Raw genomic sequence first — 18,376 nt, 5'->3', positions numbered from 1 at the left:
ACCTCACCCGACATTCCTGCCAAAGGTCTGTACAGAATTCCTTGTCAACGAACCGATCGTACTACCTACCTTTTTCTCAAAACCGCATGCTTCGCAGAAGGACGCCAGCCTGCGTACTCTGGACATTCGGATGGCTCTGGTCTTCTTCCTGGAAAGAACAAAACCATTTTGTAAATCAGAATGGCTTTTTATATCCATTGCTGAGCGTTCCAAAGGAACACCTGTATCATCACAACGAATCTCAAAATGGATCTCGTCAAGTGTCACAGCCTGGGCAATAAACCACTACAGTGCCTACCATGAGCGCATTCCACTCGAGCCGTGGCTGCTTCTACAGCGTTTTTGAACAATGTCCCCTTAAGAGACATTTACCGAGCAGCAACGTGGTCTTCAGACCATACCTTTGCCAGACATTACGCTATCCTACCACAACTTAAAGATGACTCAGCAGTTGCTACAGCGGTGTTCTCTACCACCACTAAACACTGACTCTGGCTCTCTCCAGCCATGTGCTGAATACTGCTTTGTAGTCACCTAGGGTATGTCTACACTACAAAGTTAATTCGAACTAACGACTGTTAGTTCGAATTAACTTTGATAGGCGCTACACTAGTGCTCCGCTAGTTCGAACTTAATTCGAACTAGCGGAGCGCTTAATTCGAACTAGGTAAACCTCATTTTACGAGGACTAACGAGGACTAGTTTGAATTAGCTAGTTCGAATTTAGGGCTGTGTTGTAGCCACTTAATTCGAACTAGTGGGAGGCTAGCCCTCCCCAGCTTGCCCTGGTGGCCACTCTGGGCACGACCAGGGAAACTCGTCTGCCCCCCTCCCGGCCCCGGAACCCTTAAAGGGGCACGGGCTGGCTACGGTGCCCGTACCAGGTGCAAGCCTGCCAGCACCCAGCCAGCAGACCCTGCACCTAGCATGGCTCGAGCCAGCCACCCGCTGCCCCCCAGCCCTCCGCCTCTTCCCGGGACCAGGCTCGCGGCTCCCGGGAGCCTGTCCGGGTCCGCAAGAGGCGGGCGCCCGCCTGGTCTAGTGCGGAGATTGTGGACCTCATCCACGACCTCCGCACTAGGCACAGGAAAGCGGCCGTCTAGGGCAGGATAGCTGCCAGCCTGGCCACCCAGGAGCAGGTGTGCATGAAAATCAAGGTGGTCCACTGAGACCCCCGACCCTGAGCCCTGAGCTTAGAATGGCCGTACTGGGTCAGACCAAAGGTCCATCTAGCCCAGTAGCCAGTCTGTCAAAAGCGGCCAACACTAGGGACTCTGGAGGGGATGGACCAAAGACAATGACCAAGCCATTTGTCTCATGCCATCCATCTCCAGCCTTCCACAAACAGAGGCCAGGGACACCATTTCTACCCCATGGCTAATAGCACTCCATGGACCCAACCTCCATGACTTTATCTCACTTCTCTTTAAACTCTGTTCTAGTTCTAGCCTTCACAGCCTCTTGCAGCAAGGAGTTCCACAGGTTGACTCTTTGCTTTGTGAAGAAGAACTTTCTGTTACTAGTTTGAAGCCTGCTACCCATTCATTTCATTTGGTGTCCTCTAGTCCTTCTATTATGGGAACTAATGAAGAACTTTTCTTTATGCACCCTCTCCACACCACTTGTGCCTTTATAGACCTCTATCATATCCCCCCCTCCGTCCCCTCTTTTCTAAGCTGAGAAGTCCCAGTCTCTTTAGCCTCTCTTCATATGGGACCTGTTCCAAACCCGATATTGTAGTTGCCCTCTCCTCTCCCACCCCCTCTCTTCCCCTCTCCAACCTTCTTTTCCCAGTCTCCCCGAGTTTTGTTCAATAAAAAGAGTTTCTATTTTTGAACACAAGTGTCCTTTATTTTGTACATCAGGAAGGGGGGCTAGGGAGTAGTAAGTGGAAGGAGGTGAGGGAGGAATGGGGTACGAGCCCCCGATGGGGAGGACTGGGGTGGCTCTGCGGGCTTCTCGGGGTGGAAGCTTTCCTGAAGCCCCTCGATTGACCCCCCCCACCCCCCGGATGGCAGCCTGCGGCAAGTGCAGCCGGGCTGATGGCCGAGTGCTGTGATGTGCCGAGTGTGGGCACTCCAAGCCAGGACTGCTTTGCAAGCCGGGCACCCCTGAGAACTGTCTGTCCGGGGTGGGGGTCGGGTCCCTTTAAGCACAGCCCTCGGCTAGCCTGAGACAGCAGCTCCACACTGTAAGTCCTAATCTGATGCCCTGCCGGCACTGCTTCCAGCCAGCCTTAACCTCAGTTCAGGGTCCACTCAGTGTGGACATGCTAGTTCGAATTAGCAAAACGCTATTTCGAACTAATTTTTTAGTCTAGACGCACTAGTTCGAATTAGCTTAGTTTGAATTAACTAATTCGAACTAAGTTAGTTCGAATTAGCGCTGTAGTGTAGACGTACCCCTAGAGTGGAGCACCCACGGGGACACTACTCGAAGAAGAAAAGTGAGTTACTCACCTCGTGCAGTAATGAGTGTTCTTTGAGATGTGTGTCCCCATGGGTGCTCCACGACCCTCTCTTCCTCCCCTCTGCTCGGAGTCTAAATTACTCGGGCGGAGATGAGGAATTGAAAGGGAAGGGGTTGAGCTGTGCGCTGCAGAAGGCGGGAAGGGCTTGAGACGCCTCCTGGGCATGCGGCTCAACAGGGGGAAACTGCTTTGCAAGGCTCTGGTCTGTGGCTGTTCGCCTAGAATGGAGCACCCACGGGGACACACATCTCGAAGAACACTCGTTACTGCACAAGGTGAGTAACTCCCTTTTCTTGCGCAAAAACTTGCAAAGCGTCTACACTGCACGCGCGTTCTTGTGCAAGTAAATTTACAGTAGAGCATCAGAATGTCTCCCAGGACTCATCCGAGGCCAGCGACGGATCCTCTGGTGAGTGCTGCGCTTCTCACTTGCAAGGGCGGGGCAGCTGGGTACCCGGGGGGAGGTGAAGGGAGCATCACTCAGGCAGTTCAAGCTGCATGCCATGCAGCAGTACACAGTACATGCAACCTCATGCAGCCTGACTGTGTGGCACGTGTCAGGGAGCTCCAGGGCATGCCTGGGACCCAGCTGCTCACACACGTTTTGCCCAGGAGGGAGGGGGGATGCCACTTGCAAGCAGTCAAGCCCCCAAGGGGGCATGCCAGACCCCACACCTCCCAAAGGGAGCCGCACACAGACAGCATGCAGCCATGCCTGCCCGTGCGACACAGCAGCTGTTCCTGGGAAAAGTGCAGCAAGCCAGCTCTGTGAGCAAATCAGTTGACCTTGCCTGCCACACTTGCTCCCATGCAATATGCAGATGTGCACACAAACATGACTACAGCATCGATAGTGTGTGCTCACAGACAGTGACAAGAGTAGAAGCCATGTGCTCTACTTGGAGGAGGGAGCGTGTACAGTGCTACGCAGACAGACACTGCATGTCAAGTGGCTAGGACACAGACAAAGGGGTCTTAATTTACAGTGATGTCTCCTAAGGGTTACAATCCATGGAGGATCACTTCACTTCCAGGATTTTGAGCTAGTCCTTTATGCGAACATACACACAGGGGACCAATTGGGCCCAAGCCACAGTTGTGTGGTGTCATGTGGGGCTCAGAGCGCAGGGCACAGGGACTCTGTGGGCAGGGCTGAGGGCCTCGTCGTTTTCTGTGTTCTCTGCAGCAGGACCACCTGGGCACGAGGGACACTCCAGCCCTGCAGCAGCAGCACCAACCACCCAGGCGCCAGTCTGGCGGGTCAGGAAGCGTGACCAGGTCCTCCACTGTCACGTCCAGGCTGTGGAGAGTTTGGAGGCGGCGGTCACCAGCAAGCTTCAGGATAACCAGGAGACGCGGCAGCAGGCGTGGAGGCAGTTCCTCCAGATGTGCGACACTATCTCCACCCTCATGTTGCACATCGGCCATGCCGTGCACTATGGCATGGCCTTGTCACATCCCCCTGCCCTCCCTGCCATGCCCATGCCTCCACCAGCCGCACCTCCTGCTGCCCCTTCTGATGCCATTGCCATGTCCACTCCTGCTGCACCCTGTCCTGCCCACCGCCCCGTGCTGCCTGCCCCAGCCCGGCCTGGAGGACGCTAAGGCCTCTGTACCTGCAGAGGCATTAGCAGGAGCCGCCCCTCCCAGCAATAGCTCCCGCTTCCAGTTGAGAGCCCCTTCCACCTCCCCCTCCCAGTTGAGAGCTGCCTCCCACTGCCCACCCTTCATCCCTATGTAAATAAATACAGTTTATTGTTTCTTTAACAAAAACAGTTGTGTTTATTGGAAGGTGAGGGAACGAGGGGAGGGAAGGGTTGGGAATGGGAGGGAGATGTGGATGCCACACAGAAGCGACCCTTGTGTGGGGCATGGGAGAACATCTCATTCAGGGCCTCCCGGATGCGCACCCCAACGTGGTGCACCTGCCAGATGGCGGCTATGCAGGGCTGCTCAAATACCAGGCCCTCACATTCCATCCACCCTGGGAGGAAGGCCTCTCTCTTCCACTCCATTATGTTGTGCAGCGCGCAACATGCTGTGACAACCTCTGTGATGTTCTGTTCGCCTATTTCGGGACAGATGAGCAGACAACGGAATCTCACCTTCAGCCGTCCGAAGGCGCACTCCACCTGGTTATGGGCTCAGTTGAGGTGTTGGTTGAATGTTTTTCCGGCTGGGGTCCATGCGTCTGGTGTACAGCTGCATCAGCCACGGCATAAGGGGGTAGGCTGTATCCCCCACAATGCACAGTGGCATGCGTACATCCCCAACTATCAATTCCCGCTGGGGGAAGAAAGTGTCTGCCTTTATCCTGTGAAACAGCCTGGCATGTCGGAGGATACGGGCATCATGTATCCTGCCCACCCATCCCACATAGATGTCTGTGAAGCAGCCACAGTGGTCCACGAGGGCCTGGAGCACCATGGAGAAGTACCCTTCCCATTGATGAAATGGGCCACTCGATGCTCTGGTGTCTGGATGGGGATGTGGGTCCCATTAATGGCTCCACCGCAGTTGGGGAACCCCAGGGCAGTGAAGCCAGCCATAGTTTTGCCCACGTCCCGCAGGCAGATGACCCTCTTGAGCAGGATGTTCTTGATGGTGCGGACAACCTGCAGAAGGGCACACAGAAACACAGGAAATGCACCGAATGAGTCAGGGTGGGTGCATGAGCCCTTGTGGGGTGCCCACTCCCCTGTGATGCCCTCTATCCCCAAACACGCCAGGGCCCCATTGCCCCCCCTCTGCCCCACATACCAGCAGGCATATGTGAGAGTGGGATGGCACATGCCCCTTTGTGATGGGGCTTCTCCCGTGTCCTCCAGGCTGGAGTCTGCCCTTCCCCTGGGCAGGGACTGCAGTTCCCCCCCCCCCTCCCCCGAGGGCCTTACCTGCATCAAGATGGCACCCACTATGGACTTGCCCACTCCGAACTGGTGTGCCCTGAGTGGTAGCTGTCTGGGGTGGCCAGCTTACACAGAGTGATGGCGACGCTCTTGTTGACGGGGATGGCGGGCCGCAACAGTGTTGTGTCTGAGGCGCGCTGGGGCGAGTTAGCCATACAGCTCCAGGAACGTCTGCTTCTGCATCCTGAAGTTGTGGAGCCACTGCTGGTCTTCCCATTGCTCCGGGACCAGCTGGTCCCACCAGTTGGAACTGGTGTCGAGTCTCCAGTATCTCCTCTCCACGGTGGGGTAGGGATGCTACAACAAAGCCGCTGCATCCAGGGAGAAGGAGTCCGGAGTGAGCTCGACATCGAGCTCGTGCAGGAGTAGCAGGCACAGGGCCATCCCTGGCTCCATGGCACAGCAAGCAGAAGGCAGAAGTCCCCAAAAGCACCAGGGCACAAGCTGTGGTGTCCAATGAGGCAGAGAGCAACCACAATAGGCACTGCTACAGCTTTCAGTCCCTATCAGAGGTCCCAAATACGCAGTAGCAGAGAAACAGCTGTCCAGGGAGATCCCTTTAAGCACGTCTCAACGGGGCTCCATCCCCCACCCCTAGAAGGTTCTGGTGCCCTTTTGCCCTGTCTGATGTGGTTCCAGGAGGAGGTCTTTGCGCAAGAGTGTCCTGCCAGTGTGGACGCTCACTTGTGCAAAAGCGCTTTACTTTTGAGATGCGCTTTGAGCAGTGTGGACGCGCTCTTCCGCAAGAACTTTCTGCAAGAACTCTTGTGCAAAACAGTTCTTGTGCAGGAAGCCTGCAGTGTAGACATAGCCCTTGCGTGGCTGCAGTGGATTTTTGTAGCTCTTCCTATTTTTCCTCAATGTTGTGCTTATTGCAAGGAACATATGGGTAATCAAGTATCTGGGATTAGAAAGCTGTGGGTGGTTCTCGCAGCTTTTGTGTCTGTCTTGGGGAAGATTTCTGTCAGCATTTAGTCTGTGTGATCAGTTTTGCTACTCACTGAAATTTGCCACCACAGCATTCATGATAAGAAATCAGTTTTTACCACAGAAATGTGAGTCAGTATGATGTAAGTGGCCTAAAGCTGCTGAACAGCAGTAGTAGATGTAGCCTTTGTAAGGATGTGGCAGGGAAATGTTTTGTTCCTCTGACCCCAAAAAGATACATACTCCTGCTGAAAGAGGTGTCTGGGTTATTAATATTTGTATTTAAACTTCTGTTTGCCGCTTCAGTTATTAAAGAGGAACCATGCACTGCAAATTTACCATCTATGGGCCAGGTATTCTGTGTATGGTAGGAAGAAAGAGAACACATTACAGTGGAACTGAACCAAAGACCATTATTTCAAGTTATGAAAAAAATGATCCTGTAAGGCTACATCTTCCTGCGCAAGTAAATTTACAGTAAAGCTTCGGAACAGAGAGCTTCTTGCATAAGAGTTATTCCTCTCCCCACAAGGAATAAGCCCTCTTGCACAAGCAGGTAGTATGAACGGGCAATGGGTTTCTTGTGCAAGAAACCCCTCTCTCTAAAATGGCCAGAGTTTTCTTGCACAAGAGAGCACCCACACTGCCATGGAAACTCTTGCACAAAAGCACATCTCTTGCACAAAGGCACATGGCAGTGTGGACGCGCTCTTGCGCAAGAATTTTTGCACGAGAACTCTTACGCAAAACAGTTCTTGCACAAGAAGCCTGCAGTGTAGATGTAGCCTAAGTTCATTACATGATTATACAGGAGAGTGTTATGGGGGAAAGCTGCTTCCTGCCCATAGCACTGAGAAACTCCTATTCTAGTTGCATGTTGGACAACTAGGATTAAAATGGTGCATTTCAGAGTGAAAAAAGTTTCTACTCATTCTGCTGCTAATTTCTGACTTTTTTGATAGGTCAAGGTGACTTTGATTTATCAGATGCATTCGATACAGGTAAGTAATATGTTTTTACAAACTTCTTTGTTAGATTTTTCTTTATATAATGTTTAGCATTAATGTGAAAACATAACTTAAACACTTCTGACATCCATTCTGAATGCATGTTAGCCTTTCCCCTGTGCATAGCTGTCAACTTCTCTGGCACAATTTCAGGTTTAAGGTCCTAGTCAATATTAGAGATGTCAACCTGTAGTCAACAGCACAATTAATTGATAAACCTGAGCTTTTTGGTTAATCCTGTCACTGCACACACTTACTCCCCGCCAGTTGCCTCTGTATCCGAGGCAGCAAGTGAGGGGGGAGAGGTGGGAACAAATTCATTTGGAGAGCTGGCTTTTAAGTGGACTCTCAGTGCATGCTGGCTCCACGAAGCCCTCTTCTCCTTCCTTGGCACCTCCCACAGAGGCAGCAGTGCGTGGGGAGAGGGGAGGAAGCCGATGCTTGGGGGAAGAACCTTAAAAGCTGATTGTCCACGAACACCAGCTCCTGTGGAGCTGCCTCCCCTTCACACCTGCAGGCCCCTCCCCCGCACTGCTGCCTCTGGTAGAGAGGCAGCAGCACGAGGGGTGGGAGGACAGGCGGGAGCTGGTACATGCATGAAGTGGCTTTGAAGTCGGCTGCTTACACATATCAGCTCCCACAGAGACACCTGCTAAAATGTACATTTTTTACACAAATACCTGAAGTTAACATCCCTGGGAAATAGACTGCTCCATGTGGTCCAGGTTCTGGCACATTCTCAGTCATGTTTGGTGGCAGTCTTTTGGTGTTTAAGGGAAAATCATACAACCGTAGAAGACTTGAAAAATTATTGGTTTAACACAGGGGTCAGCAACCTTTTTCACACCAACAAACTTCAGAACAAACCAAATTCAGATCAAATGGTCAACAAAGAACCAGTATAAGAATGCTCATTTGCATGACTGAAAATATACAACTTAATATTATTGATATTTGATATGGTGATTAATAATAGCATAAATATTATACTCACAGACTTTATTTAATGGGACTTCTGCTGCTGCATCTCTTCACACTGGTTAAATTCAGGTTCATGCATGCATTCAAGCTACATGAATAATTACAACTTTTAAAAATTTTGAATTTTCATTTTAATTTAAAAAGTTGCATGTAGTTTGGGAATGATGAAAGAGCTATATTTGGTTCCATGCTCAGCCATATTTGGCTCGAGGGCTATAGGTTGCAGACCCCTGATCTAATACTTTCACTTTCACTTATATTTCAAAAACGAAATCTGTTTAAACTAGTTCTTTAAAGTATCTTTGTGCAATGTATTCATCACAAATGTTTCAATTTTTATTAACTTCAATCTCTTTAATATAACAGAACCTACAAACAGACCAGATTCAGTTACTAAAAATGCAGATTCAGGTGAGTACTGATAAAGTGTATCTTACCGTAAATGCTTTACTGTGGGGGTTGTTTTTTTAAATGTGCAGTTATTGACAAAAACTCGTGGTTACACATTGCTGCAATTTATCTGAGAAATTATCCCTAAATATCTGTTTTCCAAAAAAAAAAAAAAAAAAAAGTGCACATCTCAGGTCTCTTGGTGGAGGATCAAATAATGGAACCAAGCAATCTTTAATAAATAATAATTACAATAATAATTAATAATAATGACATTTGTAGGCAAAACTCAGATATTATATGGCAGATGTTTTAGAGATGTCATACCTATCTCTTTGTCTCTGGAATCTGCTGAACCACCACATTGAAATTGTATTTTACTGTATCTAAGGCTCTGTCTACACTATCAGGTTTTTTCAGAAGAGGTATGGAAGAAACCTTGTTGCTTAACACAACGCAGAGTGAATGCTTGTTTTCTTCCACAGAGGAAATGCAAATGAAGTGCTTTAGCATTTCTCATGCTCTCCTTTGCATATTCTCTTCCAATCCTTTTTGTGCAAAAAAACTCTTTTGTGCAAGAACTCTTGTTCCTCCAAAAATGAGGAATGAGGAGCACCCGGGTAAGATTTGGAATAAGAGCATAAGGACAGACACCCTGACCTTCTTTTGCCCACTAGCTGCACATTGCAGATAGAAGGGAAAGCAGGCTACAAAGAGCTGTTATTTCTCCCCTTCACACACATTGGTAAAGGGGGCAGAACACAGGCTTCACACTCAACATATTTGTTGGCACAGCTGTGCTGGGGACATGTGCTGCTACAGATACAGAGTAGTTACACAGTCTCCCTCTTTTGCTTCTTTAGGGACAGTGGAACAACATGCTTGCCTTCCTCAAACCTAGATGATGATTTAGTCATGATCTAGTCCATAATTAAGAAACCAATAATTAGGGCCTTTTGCATGTGCATTTAGGTTAGTTAAGACTTTTGAAAAATCATCATTAAAAATAAATATGCATATCAAAATGGGATGAGCAGGGTAGTCACAGCCCTAAGATTTGCTCATAGCCCATGAATTAGGTTATAACTACACCTAATAAATACCTTTAATATCATTAGCTCACAGACATTTACCTCCCCCTCTTTTCCCCCTCTCCATCCCCCTTCTGTTCTGAAATTTGATTTGTCCTTTTCATATGTGTTCATTTTTTTAATTGTATCCTTTGGTATATATGGTTGTGACAATTTTCTTCCACTATTTGATCTGAGGAAGTGGGTCTGGCCCACGAAAGCTCATCACCTATTAAACCATGTTGTTAATCTTTAAAGTTCTACACAGTCCTGTTTTTTGTTTCAGCTGCACCAGACTAACACGGCTACATTTCTACCACTAGCTCTTGAGTAGCAATTTCCTCATTAGACCTCAATAGTGCTTTGCAAAGGACAACTATGTCATTATCCCATTCTTCAGAGGTGAAAAAGACAACCAGACAGTGAGTGTGGAAAAATCAGGGTGGAAGTGAGGCATAATAGACCCCAAATTTGGGGACTATACCTATAAAATCATGACATCTGATCACCTTGGATTGGAAAGCTGAGAGTTTGCTCCTTTGTAAAGCACTTTGAGATCTACTCTTGAAAATCTGGGTATTATTCTGAGTTGTTAGTATTTAAAGATTTCTGTATAGTATAGTGGAATACCTTCCTACCTATGAGATATATAAGACGACATATTTTACCATGCTTGAAAAGAACCTTGTGCTATGTCCTTCCTGCTCTTTTCTCTGCTGTGGACACCTTGAGTTTCAGGAGCTAGCTCTTCCCCCAAACCCTTGCTGGCAGCTTCAAGACGGGGCGGAATTAGGAGACCACCCATTGCTTATGCAGGTAGCAAGGGGAGAACAGAGGGAGACTGAGCTCTTGATTGGTCACTCTTGCCTTAGGAAAAGCAGGGTAATAAGACGGATGTCCAATCAGAAGGCAGTTTTCCCTCACCCTTTTGTCATGTGCTTCCAGAGTCACTTAGAGTATGTCTACACTATAGGACAAAGCTGAGTTAAGATATGCAACTTCAGGTACGTTAATTCCGTAGCTGGAGTCAACATACCTTAACTTGGCTTTTGGTGCTATCTATCCTGCAGGAAGTCGAAGGGAGAACACTCTCCCTTCGACTTACTTTACTCTTTCTGAAAGCAGGTCTACCGGCTTCGACCGGAACTCCCCTCTTGGTTTGAATTAGCTGTCTTAATTAGACTCACTAATTCGAACCCTGGAAGATCAACAACAGCAGCTTTAATCTTCTTCTGGATTATAGACGTATCCTAAGACTTTAAGGCTATGTCTAAACTACAACCCTCTGTCAGCAGAGGGATGTAAATTAGACATTTCGAAAGTGCAAATGAAGCGAGGATTTAAATATCCCATGCTTCATGTGCATAATCACGTCATTGCGCTGTTTCAAAAAAGAGCCATTTTGAAAGTGAAACTGCTGTTTAGAAGTAGTTCTTTCAACAATGGGATGCTTGTTTGAAAGATCCTGTTTTGAAAAAGCGCTCCGTTGTCGAAAGAACCGCATCTAAACTGAGGTTTCACTTTCGAAATGATGCTTGTTCGAAACAGCGCAATGATGTGATTATGCAAATGAAGCACGGGATATTTAAATCCCTGCTTCATTTGCACTTTCGAAATGTCTAATGTATACCCCTCTGTTGGCAAAGGGATATAGTTTAGATGTAGCCTAACTGTTTCTCTTGCACAGTTGCTGAATTTATATGCAACAGGTTTAAAACAAACAATGAAATATTTTATCACATATCACCCAGTCAGCTTACAAGAAATCATTCTTAGGGGATGTTATGAAGGCCAAAGCTATAACTTTGAAAATCTATAACTTCAAAAAGTAACCAAGTAAATCAGAGACTAATGTGGGCATTAAGTGTTATAGGAAATCCCCACCATTCGCAGTTGATGCGGGAATGCATCCACCATAAATGGTGAAACTTGCAAATGCTGGGAGCCGTGGGGAACTAACTCACTGTTGGGGGCTGTGGGGAACTCACTGTGGCTCCTGGCTTCCGCCACTCTCTCCCTACCCCCAGGCTGGGATAGGAGAACCCCATGAATACACGGAACCGTGAATAGTGATTCCACAAATTGCAAAGGTCTCCTATATATTTCCAGTTATTAAACAACAATGTGAGGATATTAAAATATTAATTTAGAGGCAGTTGGAGTGCTGAATCCCTTGGTAAAGAAAATCAACCTCTAATGGGACTTAGCAAATCATTTATTGCTCTGCTCTTATCTGTATCTTCCTCAATTTACTTGATAGATTAATTGATTAAATTCAGAACTATATGAAGCAAGGACCTCATGAAAATTTGGGCAACTTCTTATTACTCTTATGATGTGCAGATTAAATTCTCATCTTTAACTGATCCTTAATGCTCTATGCCTTTCGTGTATCACTATTATACTGGCTCAACAGAACTATCATGGTCTTGATTGAAAAAACAGAAGTTTGGCACATGACATTTAAAACTAGTTATGTCCCAAAATATTACTCTTTAAGCTCTAGAGGCGATTATCTTGGTGGAGAAAATACCCTTGAGAGTATTGATATTGGTTAGTGCCATCCTTCCCTAAAGACATTGTACAGTACAGACAGATGTATCTTTATAATACTATTCAACACTAGCCAAATTAAAGTTACATTTAGATAACCTGTATTTCAGATAAAATTAGACTGCTGGAGCATGTGTCTGACCATTTTCTCATTGGGAGTTTGCTCTTTCATTTTAGTCCCAAAGCCACCTTTGTCATGCACAAAATTTATATCGTACCACTTTTATTGTTAAAAATGACTTACATCAGAGATGAAAAATCGTGAAACGAGGTTATAGAGTTCTTGACCCTAAAGGAAAGATTCACACTGTATCTTAATTTTTTTTACATTAATTAGTCTTAACCATCACTTTTGGTTCTTTGGAACACATTTAGCCTATGTGGATTTAGAGATGCACTAGAGCTGGAATCTTCAATTTTTTTTAAGAGCCATAGAAAGGAAATTTGTGGAGCTTTTATGTTTAGAGTTTTGTACAAACAAAATATTACGTGTTATAGTGCAGTTTTCATGAACAAAGCCAATCTTGAGGTAACAAAAAATCTTTGTCAGCAAAAGTTCAACTAACTGACATTCCATTGCCTATGTCACATTGTTAGTGGGAAAAATATGCCTAGTGTCAAACTTAGGAACCTCAGAGAAATCACATGCTTAATACAAGTAGGACTAATAGTAACTCATCAACAATTTTTTACTGAGAACTATGAAATGTTATCCTGTATATTTGTATACTTAAGCCTTCATAATGATAGAGTTCTGCAGTGGCCTCTTCTTGGGCCCTGGAGACTGCTTGGGCAGAGCTCATTGTAGTCAAAGGGATAACTTAATGGCTTTTTAAAATAGGGGTGATGATGGCATTACATTGAGGTGAGTTAGAGCTTGTAGGACTGGTGGAAGAAGTGAATATCAGCAGGGATTTGATTAGATAGGTTAGTGCCATGTAATAGCTTTTATTACTGAGAATCTCTGAGTTTCTGCTGTAGAGTTAGAGGCATCATTTGAGTGCCTCAGTGGCGTTGGGTTTTTATTTTTCTAAATGGCTTTTGATTAGGTGGCTTTGGGGATGTTTTACCACCTTACTTGCACTAGATGGCACTAATTGACTAATATAGCTTTCCTAAAAGTGGTTTTAATTTGAAAATATTCCCTTTCTAATCACTCCCCAGAAAGAAGGGAAAATAGGATGCACTTACTTTCAGGGAATGTGAGTGTGTTGTCATAAAAGGAGAAAAAATAAACCACCATATTTATTCATTTACTCTTTTCTTTTACTGTTTCGTGAAACAAAAGAGTCTTCGTTTTTATAGAATTGCCAATTGGAACAGATGAATTAGTGACCTTTATTAGTTAATTGCATGTTTATAGAATCAACTGTGTGTGTATATTAGGGATGTAAAGTCCTGGTCGGTCAGTTAACTAGTTAACATTTAACTGGTTAACCGACTAAGCAGGATCTCACTGCTCCAGCCCTCTAGCTCTGCGCTGGGGCTTCTTGCAGGGGGCTGCTCCCAGGGAACTGGTTAACCATTATACAGTAAACATCACCCGTTCACCTCTCTAGCGTATATTGTGTGTGAAGTACACTTTTACATGTGCATTTATAGTTATGTGTGTATAAATAAAACAAAATGAGATCTTGGAGTTTTGCCAATTTTAAGTGTTCTTAAGTTGAATGAACTCAAAATTAACTGATTTTCTTCTTCACATGGATTTTTTCTTTGAGACTCAGATCTACAAAACTGTCAAGTCTCAAATTCAGTTCCATAATCTAAAGTTGATGAATTCTTGATGCTAGCTAACTAGTTCTAAAAATTTCATGCTAGTGTTAGGATCTGCTCCCTATTCTATTCATTGTGGCTACGTCTACACAACTTCCTTCTTCCACAAGAGCCTATGCAAATGAAGTGTGGATTAACATAGTGCCATGCTTCATTTGCATAATTTATTCCAAGCTGTTTTTGTCTACACAGGAAGAATGGTTCTTGCACAAAAGGGAGTTTTTGCGCAAAAAGGCATTGTGTAGATGGAGCCCCAATGAATAGAATAGGGAGCAGGTCCGGACACCCAAATACACAAAAACAGCCCCAAATAAATTATGCAAATAAAGTGCAGAAATATGCTAATCTGTGCTTCATTTGCATAGGCTCTTGTGGAAGAGGGAAGCTGTGTACACGTAGCCTAGGAGTTTTGCTCCTGACTTCAATTGGAGTAGCAGCAGGCCCTAAACTGCAGAGACAAAAATTGAAATGAAATTTGATAGTTTGAAATGGAGAGGATTTTAAGAGATTCTAATTCAGTCTCGAACATAGTGGATGATACCACCTACTATATTAGTAAACATAAGTTATGGGAAGGGGCAGATGACACACAGAAACACGAAAAAAGTAGGAATAGCTTTCTTACAAGCCTAGCTTGTTTTCTGCACTTTACTCACTTGCAATTTTAACCCTTTTTCCCCCTAAAAATATTTTTAATAGATGACCGAAAACCTCAGCCTGGAAGCAAGGATAATACTGGTGGTAAGCATTTACTTCTGACTGTGAAAATAATGAACTTGATGAACTTGGGTGAAGGTACAGTTGAGCACTAAGAGAAAATGCCTGTTGCTTTAATTTTGCATATAAATCACTCGCAGGCTTACCCGGTCTTGCTTGAGTCCTTCAGGGCAGGTAAAGGACCTTTGGAGAGGTGGGGGAGATGCAGGAAGCTGGGGGCCAGGAGCCTGTTTCTCCGCCTTTTCCCAGTCTATCCCCTCAGCCCCCCCAAGGCTATTCTCTCCTCCGCTCTCCAGCCTATCCCTCCACCCCCCCAGCCTGCCCAGGGCCTGTTCTTCCTCCCTTCTCCTCCAGTGTTGTGGCCAAGGGCTGGGATGGGGGGACTGCAACCCCTCCTTTTGCATGTTATGGAAAACTGTTCCTTTCCCAGGGACTTCTGATTGTCCCGGCACAACCAAACTCTGACCTTGCTTTAAGTTAGAAGAGGAAGCTGCAGACCAAATGTGGTGATCCTAGCTCTTACCATTTAGGAGGAGTTCCTGAACAGACAGAATTGCAAACAAGATTTACCTAATTCAAACTACCTACTCCATGCCGCGTATAGCCGCGGGCACGGAGTTCGGACTAAGGGGGATTTTAAAATGGCGGTGCCCGGGAAGATGCAAATGAAGCCCGGTATATTTAAATCCCGGGCTTCATTTGCAACTTCGAATGCCTACATTAGCCTCCGTAGTTTGAACTAGGGGGGTAGTGTAGACATACCCTGAGGCTACGTCTAGACTGGTCCCTTCTCCGGAAAAGTTATGCAAAGCAGGTAAGTCAGAATAGGGAAATCCACGGGGAATTTAAATATCCCCCGTGGGATTTAAATAAACATGTCTGCCGCTTTTTTTCCAGCTTGGGGAAAAGCCGGAAAACGTCTAGACTGGCGCGATCCTCCGGAATAAAGCCCTTTTCCGTAGGATATTTAAATCCCCCGCGGATTTCCCTATTCTGACTTACCTGCTTTGCATGCCTCTTCCGGAGAAGGGGCCAGTCTAGACGTAGCCTAAGTGTGATAGTAATAGAACAGGAAAGTCAGTTTCCTTCTTTCATTTTTAAAAAGGAGAATGGGTAGGTATGGATCAATATCTGCATTTGAGTGCCTAAAACAAGGCACCTAAATAAGTGATCTGATTTATCCCACCTTGACAAGTGTTCTTAGTGTTGTTCTGATCAAACTTGCTAATTGATTGAAAGGTTATGTGTACAGTTTGAAGCTACTCTGTGTTAACCTATACCATGTGGAATCTGCTCTATTGAAATTACATATACAGGCAGTCCCTGGATTACGTACAAGATAGGGACTGTAGGTTTGTTCTTAAGCTGAATTTGTATGTAAGTCGGAACTGGTACATATTTTGCGGAGGGACGGGGAGCTGGAGTTAGGTGGAAAAGACCCTGATTTTCATACAACTTCCTTATTCTAAGAAAAACACATACTGTTTTTATATGAAGTTTTTTTTGGTTGATATTTTAATTAAAAATTGATCATAAGTTTCAGTGTTTCATGCTATATCCAAATCTTTCTTTTGGGGTACCTGAAAGATCCCAGTTATTCATTTAATAGTCAGAATCTTTGGTTTTTATAACTAAAAAAAGTTTATTCAGTGCATATTACTGTTCCAAATAGAATTTGCTACAGATGGTTCAGTGAAATGGGTATTAAGTGTAATCAATAGTCATTGGAGAGCACAGTGAAATATTGATACAATCAAAGCTGTTGTTGTATTCTGCTGAGCAGAAAATGGAAATCCCTTCCTGTGAAGTGTGTGTGTGAATTTATCCACAGGATTCATTTTAAGAAAAATTCTGTGTTGGGAACAGGAGTTTAGCCACAGGTGGGTCCTCATTGTCCACTCACCCACTTTGCAACCAGACCCATCCCCTTGGGGCTTACCCTGCTCCGCTCCAGCCAGGGTGTGGGGTTGGGGCTTATCCCCTCTTCCCTTCTACCCTGCTCCTCCCCATTCTTGCCCACCCACACCACTGGGTAATTTTTCAGCTTCACCTCTGCCATGCTGGAAGGGACTTGTTAATTTCACGTGATGCTTGCAGCTCTAGTGCTGAAGAGGGAAAGAGCTGTTGCTCCCAAGGTGGGGACTGTAACACAATGGGTCTCACTGCCTGCTGCTCCTGCTGTTCCCTAGGAAATTAATTTTTCCGCTCTGGGGTGCCCCCTTTTGGCTGGTGTCTTGTTCCCCCCCCCAGCAGACCTGCATCCTCCGCGGCGAGAAAAGCCGCTCTGCGTCTCCCTGGTCTGCTGGGGGAGGGGGGCGCTAGCTCCACGTCTCCCTGGTCTGCTGGGGGGAAGCGTCCCCCGCGCCGCCAGAGGCAGCGACAGTGGGGGACGCACCCCGCACTAGCTGTCCCCCCTCCCCCCCGTTTGTAACTAGGGATCTGACGTAAGTTGGATTGATGTAACCCGTGGACTGCCTGTAAACTTCTAACGTTTTTTGGATTTTTAAATTCTAATAGTATAGCTGAATTTTTAACATACCTTTGTTGGTGAGACACACCTCAGTGGAGTAGTTATGGCATTGCACTAAGATTGTTCTTGAGAATCTGTCTTAAAACTTTGCTTTTGTCATATGTGAAGTAAAACATCGTTTTCAGCATGTATTGGACTATGGTTACACTGCCTTTTTTTCTGGAAGAAGGTATGCAAATCATGCATGCATTTGCATATCTTTTTCCGACTCTTTGCAGAAGAGGTTTTGCCGCTATTTGACCCCATCTATATGGGGCCAAATAGCGCCAAAACCTCTTCTGCCAAAAAAGAATTGGAAAAAGATATGCAAATGCATGCATGATTTGCATACCTTCTTCCAGAAAAAAGGCAGTGTAGCCATAGCCTTGGATAAATGTATGAGACATGTTCCAATAGTTATTTTTCACAAAACTTGCCTTTCCTATCAGCTTACAGAAACTAGAAAGGGTTTAAGAGATAAAGGAAGAGTCAATCAGGAATGAACACTTAAAAAGGAAAGATAACCATTTATTTATTTTTTTATTTTTATTACAGGTAGCTTTAAGGATGAAGATTTAATTGATGGTGAAAACACTCCACCAAAAAAAAGGGGTAAGAAAATGTCCAGCACTTCATAGTGAAACCCACTGCTACCTAGTTTTTGCCTAAACTTTGTGTCACAGGCTGGTTAAAATGAGTTAGGAAAGCTAGATTTTGTCCTGGTCTCTTTGAAGCATGGAAATTGATATCTTCTAATTTAACTATTAATATACTTCATTCAGAAAAAAAATGACGATCCAGTGGAGTGGAATTGATTCAGGAACCCTAACAAATGGTTTAAGACTAGGCATGATATGGAAGTGGTGCTGATTTCAGCATTCACAGTGGGTAAAATTTCCACATGTACCTCACCCCCATGTTTAGTGTCTTAGGAGCTTACCTCCTATTGACTTTCAATGCGATTTAGGTTACTTTCTGAAAATAATATTTAGGTGCTTTTTGAAAAAAAAAAATTCCCTAGCCTTTCTATTGAGAAGCTCTAGTCTAGTGCCTTGCTTTGGGCCAGG

General features: G+C 45.5%; 1 protein-coding gene across 1 annotated transcript in view; it reads left to right on the top strand.

Moving 5' to 3' along the window:
- CD99 (CD99 molecule (Xg blood group)) overlaps positions 1-18,376 on the top strand; it is a 49,634-nt gene that overhangs the window by 18,095 nt on the left and 13,163 nt on the right. The window contains exons 2-5 of the mRNA XM_006112257.5: positions 7,269-7,307; positions 8,661-8,705; positions 14,783-14,824; positions 17,865-17,921. Of these exons, the coding sequence (XP_006112319.1) occupies positions 7,269-7,307; positions 8,661-8,705; positions 14,783-14,824; positions 17,865-17,921 (183 nt within the window). The remainder of the gene's footprint in view (positions 1-7,268; positions 7,308-8,660; positions 8,706-14,782; positions 14,825-17,864; positions 17,922-18,376) is intronic.

This window comes from Pelodiscus sinensis, chromosome 1, assembly GCF_052426305.1.
Source record: "Pelodiscus sinensis isolate ZL-2025 chromosome 1, ASM5242630v1, whole genome shotgun sequence".
Lineage (NCBI taxonomy): Eukaryota > Metazoa > Chordata > Testudines > Trionychidae > Pelodiscus > Pelodiscus sinensis.
The sequence above is the reverse complement of the archived record's forward strand: the minus strand, read 5'-3'. Positions and strand labels throughout refer to the sequence as shown.